The sequence below is a fragment of the Calidris pugnax genome, unplaced genomic scaffold (assembly GCF_001431845.1).
Source record: "Calidris pugnax isolate Ruff unplaced genomic scaffold, ASM143184v1 scaffold1, whole genome shotgun sequence".
Classification (NCBI taxonomy): Eukaryota; Metazoa; Chordata; class Aves; order Charadriiformes; family Scolopacidae; genus Calidris; species Calidris pugnax.
Window position 1 is genome coordinate 9,954,985 of NW_015090800.1, and position 17,853 is coordinate 9,972,837.

Sequence of the window (17,853 nt, forward strand, 5' to 3'; positions counted from 1 at the left end):
GAAGAGGAATTCTAGATATCCTGCACTTCAGACAAATCCTAATAGCTGAGAAAGTGTTATGAGTACTGGATATGAATATGTGCTCTGGTCTTCATTAGCTTCATCTGCAGGGTTGTTAAGGGGAAAGATGGTCCTCCCCTACAGTCTTCCCTTTTACTCCCAGAAACTCTGCACGCAAATGATTCAGTGACTGTTTGAGGAAGAGCAGACCCCACCATGAAGCTGGATGACCCTCCTGACAGTTTTGTTATTCCTTTCTCTCTCACAGGAGCTGAAAGCAGGGAGGTTAGAGGCACTATGTATTTGATGACCTCTAGTTGGCCTCATATGCTTTGTATCACTCAGTGACAAGTCAGCAAATACAGTCATCTGGAGCCATTTTTGCCTGCTAGCACCACGCTGAGAGAGTGAAATGATCTGGATTGAGTTTAGCCAGTTTTATTTAGATTGATGCTATTATTTGCAGGCACTCACCACCACCTATTTTTCTCAGGGCTTCTTAGCTGAAGAGACTGCCCTACTACAATATATCCTTTACAATAAGCACCAGTGTGAAGTTAAAAACATTAACAGGGCTTGGCCAGCCGTTGCTTTCAACATTTGAGCAACTAGCCTGCGAGAGAGGGGAATGAACTGCATCAGCCAAAGACAAGGGTAACATAAACAGCAAAAGTGGAAGTTCCCATTCCCCCTGAGACCCAACCTTGGTGGCACAGCTGCCAGGGGAAAGCCCAAGCCTGCCCTGGGCTCTCTCCACTCTGAACTTTCACTCAGAATCTCACCCATTCTCCATCTTTATCTGCTGTATCTCAAGTGGAGCTAAATTGAGACACAGCTATCCAGCTCTGGATGGTGCAAGCTAGAGTGGAGCATGTAGTAGCCCATGTTATCTCTCTTGGTATGAACTGTGCTGAATTAGCGATGCTTTTGCAGCAGACCTGGTGTAGAAGGAAAGCTGACCAGCTTTGGCCATCAATTAAAGAGCGTCCAAGGCTTTGAAAGGCAGGAATGTGAGGAGATTGCTGATCTCACTTTCTGCCATGCCTGACAACCTGAAGCCAAGTGGCAGTAGGCTTCAGGAGATACTTGCCTATAAGATTAGAGTGAATCACAAACAAATTTAAGGTGCAATCTTTCAGGAAAATGCTATTTCCCCTCAAGTTTTCTCAGTAGAAAAACCTTCTGGTCTCATTTGACAATTAAATTTAAAAGTGAGTGATCTTGCTTGGGGGGGGTTGTGTTGGTTTTGTTTTGGTTTGTGGTGTCTTTTTTTTTATTGTGAGCTTTAGGGCAAATTCTGTTTGGTGTGTTTTTGGTTTTATGCAGTATTGGTCTTGGTTTTTTTTTCTTGAAGGTGAAAAGCTTCCTTTTGTTGAGGAAGATCCAGTCACTTCTTAGGACTCCAACTTTCTCCTGCTGTAAAGATCTGATAAAGAGGTGAAATTGGTAAAAACCTGCAGGTATCTCTACTAGCAAATGTGAAGTGCACTCTCTGAAAGAAGGAATGTGGATGTCAGATATTTCAACAATGTTTTATTTTGTCATATAAATAATTAAGTGATGGCAAGAAACAACATCCTTAGGGACAGAAGTAAACTTTATCCATGGAGCTAGTAGAACTTGATCCATTTGCCCTGTCAATATGCCTCAGCTCTGTTTGAGGGCCACAAGTAAAACTGAGAATGAGGATCTGTTTTTTTAAAGCATATATGGATGGATGTTGTGTTTGCTTACCTCCCAAGTGGCACATAAGTCTGTCTCATGGTAGATAAATTTTCCATTTTCATCTTTTGGATAGATTGCGTCTCCAGGCTGAAAAGTAAAACCACATTTTTGTGCTTTGAAGAAAAATTTTCACTCCTCAGACCAAAAATATTTCCACAGACTTTTCTACTAACAAACAAAAAAAAAAAAAAATTCAAAAGCTTTCTAAAACACCCGAAGTTCAACAAGTCATTCATGCTGGGCTTACCACATCCTCCACTGCTAGATCATCCTTGGATACACTTCTGAACTGTCACATGAGTGCACACTCAGGAGTTCCTGGGTAGCCTTGTTTTTCAGTAAACTTTTGACCTTTACACTAGGTATCCATAGGACTTCCAAAGGGCTGGGTTAGAGTACCAACCTGTACTCTCTTCCACTTCTTCCCTCCTTTCTTCCCAGCCCTTCCCCTGATCCTGCTTGTATCCTAGGCACCTGGGAAGAGTTCCAGCTCACAACAGCTGGAGGGACCATTTCCAAGAGCTACTTACTGGTAGTAAAGGGCTATATGTGTAACTACAGTACAGGCCATCAAACTCCTAGGTGCATTATCCACCTTTCTTTGGGTACTAGAAAATCTTTCTTCCCAGCTCTATACCCCACAAACAAGACTTCAGAGATGAGTTATGAGCTGATACCTCACGAGCACAGCTCTCTCTTATTTGCTGGTTATTTCACTGCTGTTGCAGGCAATGCATTAACCACTCTCTCCCTTTTATCTGATTGCAATTTCACTTTTTTTTTTTTCATAAAAACCCTTCAGTGATTTTTGACACTTGATCTGATTGCAAACTGCTACATTTCCAAGACCTGGGTACAAGATGTTGGCATGGTAACTCCTTGGGAACTTGTGGCTGTGACTAATATGATCAGTAACTGGTGCCTCCCAATTCAGTCAAGAAGTTCAAATTCAAGGCATTTCATGGGAAAAGTGAATGTAAGAAAAACACAGCCTCAGATTTCAGAGGTCTAAGTTACAGGAATAAGCACGTCTCCTCCAAATGTGCTGGTTTTCTTCAATGAATTCCACAAAGACAATATATTGCCTTTGCTGCATCTTGCTGAAAAGAATAGTCTTGACTACAAGGAGGTAGGTGGTTGTTAGGTACATTTTTCTATTGGAAAGCAAACTGTTTGCCATCATAACTTGAGGTGGAGAAGCCCTACTTACAAAACCACTGCATGGTATTTTGGAACAAACCATTTATCCCCATGATATTCCAGCAGACTTTCTGAGGACCGCAAGCTCAGCGCATAGCAGTTGGACTTTTTTGAGTTCAGGGGATGAGTCTAAATTCAAGACCTTTTTATTCTGTTCCACTTTGAATTCATTGTCTTCTGTTCAACATTACTTTTTTTTTATAGTAGTCAACAGGCAGCAATTACATTAGCTACTTTATCATTTTCCTCTGTTTCTATCACTTGTGTTCCCAAAAGCAAACAAAGTCAGGATGAATGGCACTTGAAGATGAATTTAACTTGACTGAGATAAGTGGTACCAGCTATTGTGGCTTTTCACAAGGATTAATGCTGCCTCCTGACTCCAGGGAGCTGAACAAGATGTTGAAGTACAGTTGTCTCTACTCAACAGTTTCTGGGCATTAATTTCTCTGCCAAATTACCTTCTTATACAAGGGAGTTCCTGAATGGAAAAACAGTCTACAGATGGATAAAGAGGGATAAAGTGCTAAGAGAAAGGCAGTGTTTTGATGGTGATTTTGATGGTCTTTGAAAAGGTCTTTCAGAAGTTGCTCATGTTTCTCAGCTTTGGGTTCTCACGGACTACACAGCATCAGTCATTCCCACAAATGCTGTTGTCTTCTCTTGCAGTTCTTGTGGAGATAGCCACGCACCTTAGATGGAATGTAGGGTGGATTCCTACCATACTGCTGTACAAGCACTGAAATAAGTGGGACAACACCCTACAGTCACTTTCACTATGCAGCAATGTCATCATATCATGTAATGTTCAAAGTTTGGAAGCACTCCAAAGTTACCAGACAACTTACCCGCATATTTAAAACACAACAGTTGCTAACCACTGAGAGGAAAAGCCCTGCTGCCATTATAATAATTTCACCATCACAGATGCAGGAAAGCAGGTCTGCACATCCCATCACTTTCACAACATGGTCTTTGACAAGTGGGCTTCCTCAAGAGAGCAATTTTAATAACTTGTGGATGTCTATTGTATAAACTGAAGGCAATAGGAACACAAATAGTGAGGCCATTGGTCTGTTTGATTTATCCTCTTAAAATGACAAGAGGATACTTGGATGAGACTTGTTCAATGTAAGGCTAAAACACCTGCTTTCCTACCAGATCACAGAATAATTTAGTTGGGAGGGATTTGGAGATTTAGTGCATAGGTACCTGTTTACTGATGGACCAGAGCCCCCCATAAAACCTGCCAGCGGGTATCAGCTCTCAGGCAGGAGGCATGTGATGGCCTGGAGGACACTTGTTCCTGCTGGTCATCTGCCTTGCTTTAGCCCACTGGTGGGCTGCACCAGCCTGCACCTGGGGAATCTCTGTGAAGGAAAAATACAGGGAGGTGCAGGCTAATGTTGGTAAGTCAGTGAAGAATGTCACCCCAGGATATCAACCACTCTTGATCCACCCAAAAGTGGTGGGGCTTTCCTCTTCTGAGTGGTGGTCTCTGAAAACAGATTCCTCTTGCTCTACCTAACAGGCCCTATGAGAGGCTGCTCTGCTGGGGCATGTTTCTTACTGGCTTCAGAGTGGACTGTAAACTTTGTCTCAAGTTCTTCACTGATTTCCAAGCAGAGACTAGTTTTGCTAGAAGGCTTTTGCAGAGTACAGGAAAGCTCCGATGTTTGCAGAGTAGGAGTTTGTTATCATTACACCTGCACGCTCCTCACCAAAGGCAAGCATCGCACATGGGATGGGTGCATTTGTGAGAGGGACCAAAGAAGGGAAACCTGTCACTATTGCAAAAAGGGAAGAGGGAGCTTCTTTTTGTATTCGGAACAGAAAAATGTATATTTTTCAGGCAGAAAGCAACTTCTTTTCTTTTTATCTCCTCTCAAGGGGGACATGAATGAGTCTCCAGGACTGCTACTCCTTTAACAACTCAGATTGTTGATACAGGCCTCAGGGAGTCAGATGCACATTACTTTAAAGCCAGCTGTCTATATCTTTATATTGTGAGACAGTGACCTTCACTATGTGGGAGAATGAACTACTACAGAATACAAACACAAACAAAGGGAAACAGGAAATTGCAAGTGGTGGGAAATTTTTAAAAATGTACCCAAAAGGATTCCATACGTGGGACTGTATAAATAAAGTTTTAATATCTGAGTTCAGTTCATCCTATACAGATCATACAGTTATATGGCTTTCTTGGGGAAAAAGGAACTGCAAGTGTGAAGTGATTGCTTTATCGGTAAATTGCTTCTTACCTGATACTTCTGGTGGTTGGGTGTCCATGCTAAAATATAATTTTAATAATCAGAGAACTACCTTCCTTGCAAAAAAAAAAGGCCAGTTTAGAGCTTAAACATCATCCCACAGAAACTATTACCTAGCTAATTACCTAACCCTCTTCTCTCTCCAAAAAAGGATTTCATTGGTTCAAAACCACTTAAATACATTTTGAATCTCATTATTGCAATTTCAGTATTATTAAATTTGCCCTTAAATCATGTAGTTGCAGAGGAAAATTGTAAAGCAAGGTACAAATGGCTGTGAAACCAGGAAGTTTGGGGAGTTGCAAGAGCTCTTTGCAAAGGAGGCATGCAATTTGAGTTCTTGCATTCAAAGGTTTTGGCTATGAGTTGCCCAGAGCCAACAGCATGAAGGAATATCTGGCTTTAACTTCTGAGAGTGAGAGATGGCCAGCCTGTGTTTGGGACCAACTGTGATCTAGTGAAGCTGTAGGAGAGGAGCACTGGAGTTAAGGAGAATTAAGATCATAACCATGACTTGCCCAGTGGCTTTAACAGTACTGAGGCTATTTGGTTTTTGGAACAGAGTAAGGAAATCAACTTGGTGGCTTTTTCCACTTTCCCCCTCCCAAACTTTGCCCCTAGCCCTTCACTATTTTATATAACCACTTTCCTCCAGTGATTCCCTCCTCATTGCTCAGAGAGGATTAGGACATGTGTACTGCTTCAGCTACAGTAATTCTTCAGTGTAGGAAGTGTTCAACCACAGTAAGGAGACTTGTCCTTCTGAGGGAGAGACCACATGCTACAGCTGACAGCAGCTGTTATCACACAACTGATAAGGCTCTCTTTGTGTGGGTAGGGGACAGAAATGTATTCATGTAATATATATTAAACATTATCTGTCCAAAGTGCTATTTTCAACATGGACTGGAAGCTGCAAGGAAGGTGCTAGATGAAAACCTTGGTTCGAGACAATCATGCACCTTTGGGGGACAATTTTTCCTTTTACCTTGAAAGCCATTGGCAGCTCAATAATGTAAAGATCAACGTAGTCCAGCTGCAGGATTTTCAGCGTTTTCTCCAGCGTGGGACGCACCAGCTCTGGGGGATGGCAGGTATTCCACAGCTGTGGAGACAAGCACAAGTTCTTTTTTGGATGCCAGGAGGAACAATGAGCATCCTCCAGCTGGCACCACCCACCACACACACACATTCTTGTCCTTCTGACAGAGCCCGCTATGCACGGTGCGAAGACAGCATCATCTACATCACTGCAAGAAAGAGGTGAGGGCCCTTGTTCTTGCCTCTGCCAGAGGCAGATGTAGAGGTTGAGACAGGAATCCTTGCCCAGGACTGTCCCAGTGCTGACCCATTAAAGCCATTATATATTTTTTTATTACAAGAGAGGTTCTTCGCAGTTGAGTATATTGCAAACTCTTGCTCAATGAACTTAGGCAGACTCCTTTTTTTTCTGAGCTTTCCAAGCATATGCTTTCACTGGAAAACTTTGTTCCCACAAGAAATCTGTGGTCAGTTTTATGCTTGAAGGCAGAAGCTCAGATGATGTGAGTTAGCTATTGAACAGCCAGGCACTCAGCACAAAGAGAATCTTTTGGTTTTCTCTTGTGGTCATGGAGCCCGAGTGACTGCCTGACCTAGGGAAGTTTTAATTTACCCCCCAGTCCTCACTGAAAGCTGTATTATTATCTAGCTGCTGTAACACAGGTGTGACTAGTTAAAACACAGCCTTTCAAACCTTTTTAATCTCAACTGCTTTCCTTGCAGGGTTATGCCCTGAGGTTGCTATGGAGTGTGCTTAGTTGATTAGCTTTCAGTACTATCTCTAACTGAACTCTGCTGATGCAAATCTCTTGCAAGAATAAAACTATAGCATGGTAATTAGTAACCAAGAGCTCTTTGTAAACCGATTGCTGCAGTTAAAAAAACAGAATTAACACACAATAGAAGGTTTAAGGTGCCATTTGTTTGCACACAATACCGGGTTATTTCTGTTGTTGTTGCAATGCACAAAACTGACATATGGAGTCACGTTGAGGTTTTGACACCTTTATTGGCTGGAAAAACCTACTGTTTGTTAACATTATCTAGCCAGTTCTGCCACCAAAGCTGGCAGTCACTACATGCCAAGGTATAGAATGAATTCATTCTTGAGACACAAAGCACTTGAATTGCCACTTTCAGGAGACGATAGTTATTTTAGCTGTCAAAGGACATAGTCTGGGTAAGTTCTGAAGCATTTTAGATGTTTGGGTTTTTTAAACCATATTGGTTTTTTCCCAGGGGATAACTATCTGCTCAGTTCTGCCAGTAGAGGCAATGAAAAGTTCAGTTGTACTGAGGGGAGCACGTCTGACTGTGCCCTAAGCCGGCAAACCAAAGCAGGGGCTGGCACCTGGAAGTTAGAACTACACCTTCCCCAGCTGTAAGTTGTCAGGTGTGAAGAGTTTATGATAACTAGAACAGTGGTTACACAGGCTGAGGCGTGCTGCAGTAAAGGGACCACGGTCCTGCTCTCAGAATTTGAAGCTGTTCCACTGGATTTCCTGAAAGCCTTTGTTTTTTTAAACACTGTATATGTAAAGTGAGACGCTGTTTTGTATTTAAATATAGGTAAGGAAATGAGTCTGTATATTTCTCATGTTTAGTTTGTTTCTTTACTGTGTTTTAGAAATCTTGTAACCTGAGGTATGTTGACAGTTTAGAAGCATTTTTTCTGAGTGCCCTTTCTAGCTCTGAGCCATTGAGCTCAGTACTCGCCAGTGAGCATACTTCTCTTTAAAAAAACTGCAGAGATTCTAAAGAAACAGCCCTAAGAAATAGCAAACATTTGTACTATGTTAATACATGGATGCCATGGAAACATAAGAGTTTCATAACTGTTTTTATGACTTGTACAAGTTATTGTACTATCTACCTAAGTGGAACCCATGTAGATGTTTGAGCAGTCAAAGCTGCCAGCTGGCTTTGGCATTGCAGGACACCACATTTCCTGGAAATGTTACTTCTAGTTTAATGAAAGAAATATCCTGGGATGAAAGAGGAGACCAAAAAGGTCTTGCTGTATAGGCCAAGTGAGATGTTGGCAGTTGATATAAAACCTCTAAAATTTCTGGATGCTGAGCTGCTCTGCCTGATCAGCCAGCCAGCAGCAGAGCCAAGTGCAAGTGCTGATGATTTCAGCTGGCAGATGCAGCCCGAGTGCACCAAGTCACTATTCCAGTAACACTGCCACTCAGCAGGGCTCTTCTTGTTAGTCCCTGCTGACGGACCAGCCTTCAATTTGCATCAACTTTGTTTAAAGAAAGATCAGCATGAGGAGCCTGTATCTGTCTTGGGAATTTCTAGTACTTCTGATGTTCATAAGGCTGAAAATAAAACCAGCTTTTGTTGAGCAGACTACTTCAAGAATGGTCTACAGTATCTACCATGTTTCCCAGAAGATGCAGTAGTTCATGCAGGTCACTTACCAATCAGTGGCTGATGTATCTACTAGTAGCTTGATATTTGTCTGTAGTTCATAAGATAAAAGTTTGAGAGGAATATAAAGCTGAAAAATACATAAGCTCATAAGACAAAGGACATCAAGTCCCACTCCTCCTGGGAAGTTCAGAGCTGCTGTGAAAACATTTAGTGAAACCTATGAAAATCCTGGATCGAGATGGATTGAATTGTTGCAGAATATTTTCCACTTCTGCCTTTTGAACTCTTTAAAGACTGCAGGGATGTTCTAATGAACACCTGAGTACCTGAAGTTTTGTCAAGCACAAACAGGACACAACAGAAAGATAAGTCGCCTTGTGTCCTATCTCAGTGTCACAGGGCTGGATTTGGGGGTACTATCGGGGTACTGAGAGTTGCAGCCCTGAGGCTTGCAGGATCTGAACTTAAGAAACTGAATGCAGTTTCAGAGGTGGCTCAATGTTTAAATAGTGATCATCAACTAGGAAAATCATCTACTGGTTAGATCAGACAACTGAATATAGAAAGGCTTAATTAATAAAGTAAGTTTGGAATCCAGATAAAATTTTACCAAGAGATGCATTTTCAGAGAACCTAGATGTTTATATCGGAAAATTTAGTGCAGGGGAAGCATTTGGGAAAGTTGAAGGCTCAAAATTGTTAGCACATCTGGTTCTAACCCTTTGGCACAACTTTGTGCTTTTGATTTAAAATATTACTGGTAATTTGCAGTAATGAAACTATAAAACAGTTGAAACAAAATATTTTGACTGATGCAAATCAACATATTTGGCATACAAGAGACTGAGAGACTACCCTGGCAAAGGTGGAAAATTTGAGGACATGAATCTTTTCTCAGGATGGCAGGGTTGTTACCAGTAGAACTGAGCAGGGAACTTGGAAAAGAGTCGCATACTTTACAGATTGGAAATTGCTGTACTTGGAAATTGGTCTATAGCTGCTGAAAATCCACTTGGTCTGCAAACTGCCCAATCTGAAGCTTAGTTTCCCAGATCATAGAGCTTAACTAAATAGCTCACAGTAGAACGGGCTTTTTATCCCATGGGATCTTTGTCTAGGAACCGTGATATTTATTTCCAAGGCCATTGAGTTACTTTTGAGGATTACGTCTTATTTGGAAAAGGAGAAAGGGAAAATATTAGGCTGACATGTCCAAAGAACCACTGCAGGAATAGGAACTTGAGGCCATAAACTCCATTAGAAACTGGACAGGCACCATGAACTTTCTGGGGCCATCTGATCTTTACTCTGCAACATGCAATGAGTTCTCTCTCTTATACATAGGATCTAGTTACTGTAGTTGTAACAGCTTTTGTCAGACACTTCTTCGGATAAGGGATTTCATTCTCCTAGTGAAGAATCAACTTTTACAGCTAAGACCTTAAAACATTAACTAGCTCATGCATTACTCCAGCCTTGTAGCTCTAGAGCAGAAGTGTGATGACATCTCCAAGTAAGTTGATTCATCATCCTAGAACTTTTTAATGACAGGTGATACAGTAACCAAGGGTGTAGCTTGATGAGTAATTTTCTGGCAGTAGTACCAATGTAAGCACTTGCTGTTCTCCTGTACACAGACACTTGCATGCACGTGCTTGCTTCCACCCCTCTCATTGTGCAATCTCATGGCAAACCTGTACGGGGAATTGTTCTAACAGAAAATAACTCATTTGCAGGATCATTGCGCAGGTCAGGCTCAGTCTGTGACTATACAAGTGTGCGTGCCAGCACAACACATGGGACAGTAGTAACAGCTTAGGCAGCACCGCTGAGTGTAGCAACGGTCTAAACCTGCAGGTGCTTACAATAATAGGCAGAATGGATGTTGCATGGTTCCCATTGCTAGCAGAGCTTTAAACTGAGAACAGTGATTCCTGTGCTTAACAGCAAATCTAGTGCTCGTAAAGCTATGTGGCATGATGGTAATGCTAGGAAAGAAAAACAGAGGATGTTGGTTCTGGAAGCGTACCAGATGTTGACCACTGGCATTCTTAAGAAAGTCCATTCACAGAAATCCTGGATTTAGTGTTAAAAAACCTGAGCGCAGCTTCTCACCTTGCCACAGTAAAAGATGTCTTCTCGCTTGATCTTTCCTTCAGCAATCTTCTCCCGGATGGCTTGTCCCACTTCATGCTCATTGTAGTAGACAAAGGCACCGTCGATATGACGGTAACCAGTATCAATGGCAATCTTCACCGACTCCAAACAGGTACCTTTGGGAGTCTAATGGGAGAAGAAAAAGAGTAAACATAGTTTCAGCCTCCTGCTCGCTTCTTCTGCAATACTATAGAGACCCTGAGATATGCACAAGGTTCATGCTGGAGTTCATCCAGTCCAACCATCCCATACCTCCCCAGACACCTGTGTTTCAACTTATCGATTAAAATGTGCTGTGCACTTTTCTTCAAGAAATGTCTCAAATGTGGAATTAGACTGGAAAAAGGAGCAAAGCAAAACATTCTCTGTGTGTGGGGAAGAGAGAGTACTAGAGTCCTCAGAAAGTAGAATTGAATGTATTCATTATGAATATTATTTGAGAATTTTGTTTATCTAGAGAACACGAGCTTTCCTGCAACAGCTCTCTGATTCAAATCCATCAGTCAAAGGGGAGAGAGCTTTTTGGTTGAGCAGAGCTGGTCAGCCACCTGCCAGATCAGAGGCTGTTTGAATATCTTATGGACCAGCAGAGCTTTCAGCAGAACAGGAATTTGGATTTCACTTCCTTCTCCTCAACATCGGTGGTATCACAATCTGAAGGGTGATAGTTCAGGATTGTCTACTGGTATTCCCAGTTCTGGACAGTCACCTTACTGTGTGGTTAAGAACTAGTAGATGCTTTAGTGTGCATTTATGTACATCTTACTGCTTCAGTTTAAATGAGACCAAGAAACCTCTTAAAAAGTCCAAGTGGCATTCTTGTAGTATGTGCTGCACTTGTATTTATTTATCTTTTCTGAAACTCAGAGTAAGCTTGTTTTTTCAGAACAGTGATATTTTCCATTAGCCAGTGTGGCAAGCAAAATACCTGTAGGCCAAACAAAGCAAAAAAGTGTAAAACCGGTCACTGAAATCATTTGACTGGTCACTGAAATTGTACTGAAAACATCTTATTGTCACCACACTTTGTATAATGAGAGAGCAGCTCTAAGTGCTGGTGTTCAAAGGCTCTCAGTGACACGTGGCAACACTGTTCTCCCACCCTTTCCATAGGCATTGCTCTGCTGTGACAGGGACACCTGATTCACTTAAAGGAAAACTGTAATAGGGTGAGTCAACCTGCTCTCCTGCGCTGCTGTCTGCCAGCAGCAAATGCCAAGAGGTGAATGTTGTTACCTCCAAGCAAAAAGCCAAGACCACGCTGCTGCTCCTATGAAGAAAACAGATGCCAGAGACATCTGGAAATGAGTCAAGATATGAAGAGCAGATTTCAAATTTGTTGGTTTTGCTGATGCCAAAGAAAGACAAGAAGCAGGACTAGCAATAGGTGCTGTTGGGAAGGATCACTTTTCACCACAGCAGTCTCCCTCCTCTCCTTACAAGCTGCCTTTAGACAGCAGCCACTGCCTTGATTGTCTGGGATTTTGTCATAAAACAAGCAGCTGCTCTTCCACCACCTGATGAGCTAGAAGGTGTGAAACTCATAGCTGCCACAGGATGCTGCAGTGACTAAGGACACCGATCTGCCCTTCCATGGCCATGGAAGAAAGATCCATGGAGAACTGCTAAAGACACACAGGGGTCAACCTCTCTGTCTTTCTATCCCAAAGCTGTGGGTTGGTGGAAAATTATTCTGGGGTAATGGGACTTTATGCCAGCCTGCTCACTCCGCTCTTCAGCATCCCACCTGGGCTGGCCGCTGCTGGACACGACTGGACCAAATTCTGTTCAGACTCGAGGGGGACTTTCCGCTCTGGGATGCAGTTCCTAAAGGTTACTTAAAATGCAAAGCTGCTTACGCTTGCACTTTTTTATTGCAGATGGGAGTGAGGGCCGAGAGACAAAATGGCACAATTTGGCACACTAAGGTATTTACGGCAGTGATGGCGTAATCTTGACTGCTTAATTGAGAGGGACAACGAAACACTTGTTTGAAAGCTTTGCTGCTTTCGCTATGGGAGCCTCCCAAAGGCACGCTCAGCCCCTGCTGCGGCCCTTTTCTAGTCGTTAGTAGGATGTAATGAAGACCAAGGCAACTAAAAACCTTTCAGGAGCCGTCAATGGCTAGTTTTCACTCGGGGCATGTTGGGCAGCGTTACAGAAGTGCGAGGCATGGAGCATTGACAGCCTCCAACACGTTCACTGCTTTGTCCCTGCCTGAACTTGCAAGGAAGGATTTGAGGAAGGCAGCAGGCAAAAAGCTCTGACAAGAGTGCTACAAGCCCGCAGTTACTGATGGCAGTAATCTCAGACCTCTGTCTCGGCAATGAGCTGCACGAGGCTGTAGCCGCAGTTGCAAAGCTCAGGCTGGCTAGCAATGAGCAACAGGGCTCAGCTTAAAGGTCTTATCAGCTCAAGTCCAAGTGATGACTAGTTATCCAAAAGAGAAATATGTTTTTAAAAGCACAATCAGTGTTTTCTCTAAGAAACACGATTTTTCAACTAGTGTGACTTTTAGATCACTTCATTCTGTTTGATTTCTACCATTTGAGTGTATGGAAGCAGAGTATTTGGAGTACAGTGATGCATTACCTTAATATAGATTATTATTTAAAAAAAAAAAAAGTTGCTTTTTGTCGGTTTTGGTTTTTTTTAACTTCTCTTTTTGTTGAAGAACCTGAAAATGGGGTGTGGGCCTGATCCCAGGATTTCCTTTCTCTTCTCTTCGGACTCTTGAGAGATTGCATGAACATGGCTCCTAGTCGTTTCCTGAAGCTGTAAACAAAACCCCACAAAGCACGGAAAAGTTGATTATCGAGTAGCATCTTTTCTCAATGGCTAGGGCCAGTTTGGTCAGTAACAAAAGCAGAAGGAATAAGTGAAGAAGGGGTAGAGTCTCACGTATAGAGCAATGGCATAATTGCGGACTCTGGAGGAGGGTGGAATAGAGGGAAATGAGAAAGCTTGCAGTTATTGCAATTGTTTTTGGCTGCATCCGTTAACTTGTGTTAGAGCTGAACTTCTATGTATTTCTTAATCTTTTGCATAGGACTTACACACATCTGTACAAATAATCTTGTGAAAGACTCCTCCATCCCAAGGATTAATCTTATTCTTCAGGGGCTTGAGGAGGCTTTTTTTGGATCAATCCTTGATTACCAATGGCTGGAGATGGGTTTACATTAAAAATAAATGTTTTTATTGCACTAGTTCATTTCATCTGATGTGGTATATTAGTTCTGACAGATTCTGGTCTAAGGTGCTTCATATGAAAATGCAAGACAACCTAGGGAACAGTTTTTGGAAAATCTGCCTCTATTGAACTGTCCCAGCTGAAGACCTGGGACATCTGTGAGTCTGGAAACTTTATACCATATGTTTATTTTCATTCTCATGGAGAAACTATCATTTCTAGCATTTCACATATCTGATCCTTCCAAATCCTCAGTAATGGGCTGTGGTAAACCGTGCTGATGAGTTGCACAGGCTAGTCATATTGTGGGTTTGCTGCTTTTTAGAAGCATTGCCTTAAGTGTCGTATCTTATTCCATTGTTTCCTGACAGACTTATTAAAGCTGCATGACTCAGATCACCACTGCTCCTCTATCTTTCCATCAGAGAAGGCACAAACCTGGACCTTTCTTGGTTTTTTTTAACTTCTCTTTTTGTTGAAGAACCTGAAAATGGGGTGTGGGCCTGATCCCAGGATTTCCTTTCTCTTCTCTTCGGACTCTTGAGAGATTGCATGAACATGGCTCCTAGTCGTTTCCTGAAGCTGTAAACAAAACCCCACAAAGCACGGAAAAGTTGATTATCGAGTAGCATCTTTTCTCAATGGCTAGGGCCAGTTTGGTCAGTAACAAAAGCAGAAGGAATAAGTGAAGAAGGGGTAGAGTCTCACGTATAGAGCAATGGCATAATTGCGGACTCTGGAGGAGGGTGGAATAGAGGGAAATGAGAAAGCTTGCAGTTATTGCAATTGTTTTTGGCTGCATCCGTTAACTTGTGTTAGAGCTGAACTTCTATGTATTTCTTAATCTTTTGCATAGGACTTACACACATCTGTACAAATAATCTTGTGAAAGACTCCTCCATCCCAAGGATTAATCTTATTCTTCAGGGGCTTGAGGAGGCTTTTTTTGGATCAATCCTTGATTACCAATGGCTGGAGATGGGTTTACATTAAAAATAAATGTTTTTATTGCACTAGTTCATTTCATCTGATGTGGTATATTAGTTCTGACAGATTCTGGTCTAAGGTGCTTCATATGAAAATGCAAGACAACCTAGGGAACAGTTTTTGGAAAATCTGCCTCTATTGAACTGTCCCAGCTGAAGACCTGGGACATCTGTGAGTCTGGAAACTTTATACCATATGTTTATTTTCATTCTCATGGAGAAACTATCATTTCTAGCATTTCACATATCTGATCCTTCCAAATCCTCAGTAATGGGCTGTGGTAAACCGTGCTGATGAGTTGCACAGGCTAGTCATATTGTGGGTTTGCTGCTTTTTAGAAGCATTGCCTTAAGTGTCGTATCTTATTCCATTGTTTCCTGACAGACTTATTAAAGCTGCATGACTCAGATCACCACTGCTCCTCTATCTTTCCATCAGAGAAGGCACAAACCTGGACCTTTCCCCTCTGCCCTGCCACTCTGCCTGAGGTATTTTAATCTCTTCTGCCTTTCGTGGAAATAAAGTCTTTAACTAGTAGTGGCCAGATCAGAGATTACCAACTGAAAACTAACTTTTACTTAAGTGCAGCTAGAAGTTTGTGATATGACTGCTCTTAGGTCTTGTGGTCTTGTACAAGGGACAATCACTGCAGCTGATGGAGCAGTGCCTCCCAGGCTGCCTGGCCGCTGAGCACCCACCTTTACTCTACCAGGAAAGTCAGACCACCACCTCCTCCTTACTGTGGGTTATGCTCACTAGCCTACGTTATCTAAAATGCCTGTGCTGTCTACTCATTTCAGGTAGGCCTTTATTCTTGCACCATTCCCAAATAAGCAGGGCTCATGTTTAAAGCAGCACAAATACCAGGTGAGGTACTGAAATGTTTCAGTGCTATAAGCCTTTGTGCTTTGTCAGGAGTAAATCAGGGTGCTTTGGCCTTAAGACAAATCTTAGCTTCTTTATTACTTCTTATTTAAGTCTAGATAAGAGGTATGCTTGATCTGTAGCTACAATTAATGTTTGAGCTTCTAATCAGTGTGCCCTGCAACTATGCTACTTTGATCATGGATTGCTCATTTAGAACTGGAAATTTATAACCACCTGTACGCTGTAAGTCAGATTTTTATCTTCAGTGCTCTTACAGTCAGTCACTAATTTGTGCCAGAAAAGGTATTAAATTTATTACATGTTTTATGATGAAAGAAAAATTGCTTGGTTGACTGGAACCACTCGCTCAATCGCTAATAACTCCTTCACTAGCATCGAGGCTGTTTTTAAGATCATGGAGTTTAAGGAAACACAATTATTTCCTCTATCAGTCAATAGCTTGTAAACCTGCTGATTTGCCACCATGTGGGACATTAAACCAGTGTCAGTTTCCTTCAGCTTCCATGGTAAATAATTCCGGCAGAAGGGCAGGGGGAGCAGACTCAAATTTGTGCTTTCACTGAATGAAAGGAAGAAGCAATTTGGCTTCTTCTCCATAGATGAGGTAGCCAACTGGCCAGTTACCACATTTTATGAGTCTGAAAAAGCAATGTGCTTCATCAGTTCTGCCTGTCTGAAAGGGTCTGGTCTTTATTTCCTCTGAGACCATGAACTTTTTTCATGTTTATTCCAGACAACTTCCATCACACCCCATTTTGTCAAAAACTATTCTCCCTACCACAGAAAACGTACACCTTCAGTTTTGTCCATGATTGCATGTGACCAAGCCACAGGAGAATATTTTTTGTGGAGGCATACCCAAGTAGAACAGCATTTGCTTAGCATTGTTAGTGGTTGTCTCGCTCGTTACTGCTATTTAGTGTTGCATTTCAGCTGCCCACCAATGCTCTTGCTTTTCCTAAAGCATCCTTTTCTGGCCAGCAATTTCCATCAGCTTTTCAGCTGACAAAGAGGGATTCTTGTCACCTCCAAAGAGAAAGCTAAGGGGACACTTTAGCAGCAGATCGTGATCTTGCAAAACCACCTGAACAACTGTCATCAGCATCTCTTTTATAAATGTATTACCATCGGTTTTGTCATTTATTCTTTACTAGTGCATACGGTAAAGGAAAACAGTCAGAGTTAGGCTCCCAGATTCTGCTCTGCCTCCTTTTTACCTGTGCAGCTTTAGAGAGCTGCACCACCAGCCTCTGCAGCAGGTGAGAGCTGAGGGAGCAGCACTGTGGAGAAGGAGCCATTTGCCTTAGTCCTGGGCACCTCACCCAGTTAGCAATGGTATCCAGTCCCTCAGCTGGGAATGCTGATGATCCTGGGAGGAAGAGCTCGAGGTGCTGGCAGAGACAGGGCCATCTCCTGGAAACATCTGAAAGTAGCTGCAGCTGAATTACACAAGAGATCCAAACTGTGGGCTAAGCGCTCCAGTCCTAACCTATAATTTAAGATGTGGAGCCGCTGTTTAGGAATCTTAGTCAGCTAAATACAGGAAGGAGAAAGTAGGTACATTCCTGGGCTCAGAGCCTCCTTCGCCAGACCTCGGCACTCACACACAGATTCTTATGCAAGTTTCTAAAAGCCCAATTGCTTATTTCCATTTGCCTGTTTTCCGGACAAACTGGCAAAAAAAGGACTGGCTTAAGATGTTAGGAACAGAGCATAGAAAACATGTGTACTGAAGGCATTACAGGAAAGCACAGGTTGAGTTTACAAAGCCAGGGGATATGAGCCACACAAGGGTACATTCTTAGAATTGTTTAATCTTGTAAAGGAGAAGCTGTACTGTACACCTCTTTCTTGGAAAATGCAACCGCCAGCACATCCCCTTCTCTCGTACGCAGGAAAATCTGGCTTTCGTCCCCCGGAAGCATTGGCAGCCACCATCCAGGAAGCAAAAACCAGTGAAGGGATCTCTGCAAAAGCAGGTAGAGCTGAGAAGGGAGGCAGAGAGCACAC

General features: G+C 42.4%; 1 protein-coding gene across 1 annotated transcript in view; it reads right to left on the reverse strand.

Moving 5' to 3' along the window:
- The window catches only part of AKR1D1 (aldo-keto reductase family 1, member D1), a 36,580-nt gene that overhangs the window by 7,991 nt on the left and 10,736 nt on the right, over window positions 1-17,853 (reverse strand). The window contains exons 2-4 of the mRNA XM_014937470.1: window positions 10,734-10,901; window positions 6,187-6,303; window positions 1,735-1,812 (exon numbers count right to left, since the gene is read on the reverse strand). Coding sequence (XP_014792956.1) covers window positions 1,735-1,812; window positions 6,187-6,303; window positions 10,734-10,901 — 363 coding nt within the window. The remainder of the gene's footprint in view (window positions 1-1,734; window positions 1,813-6,186; window positions 6,304-10,733; window positions 10,902-17,853) is intronic.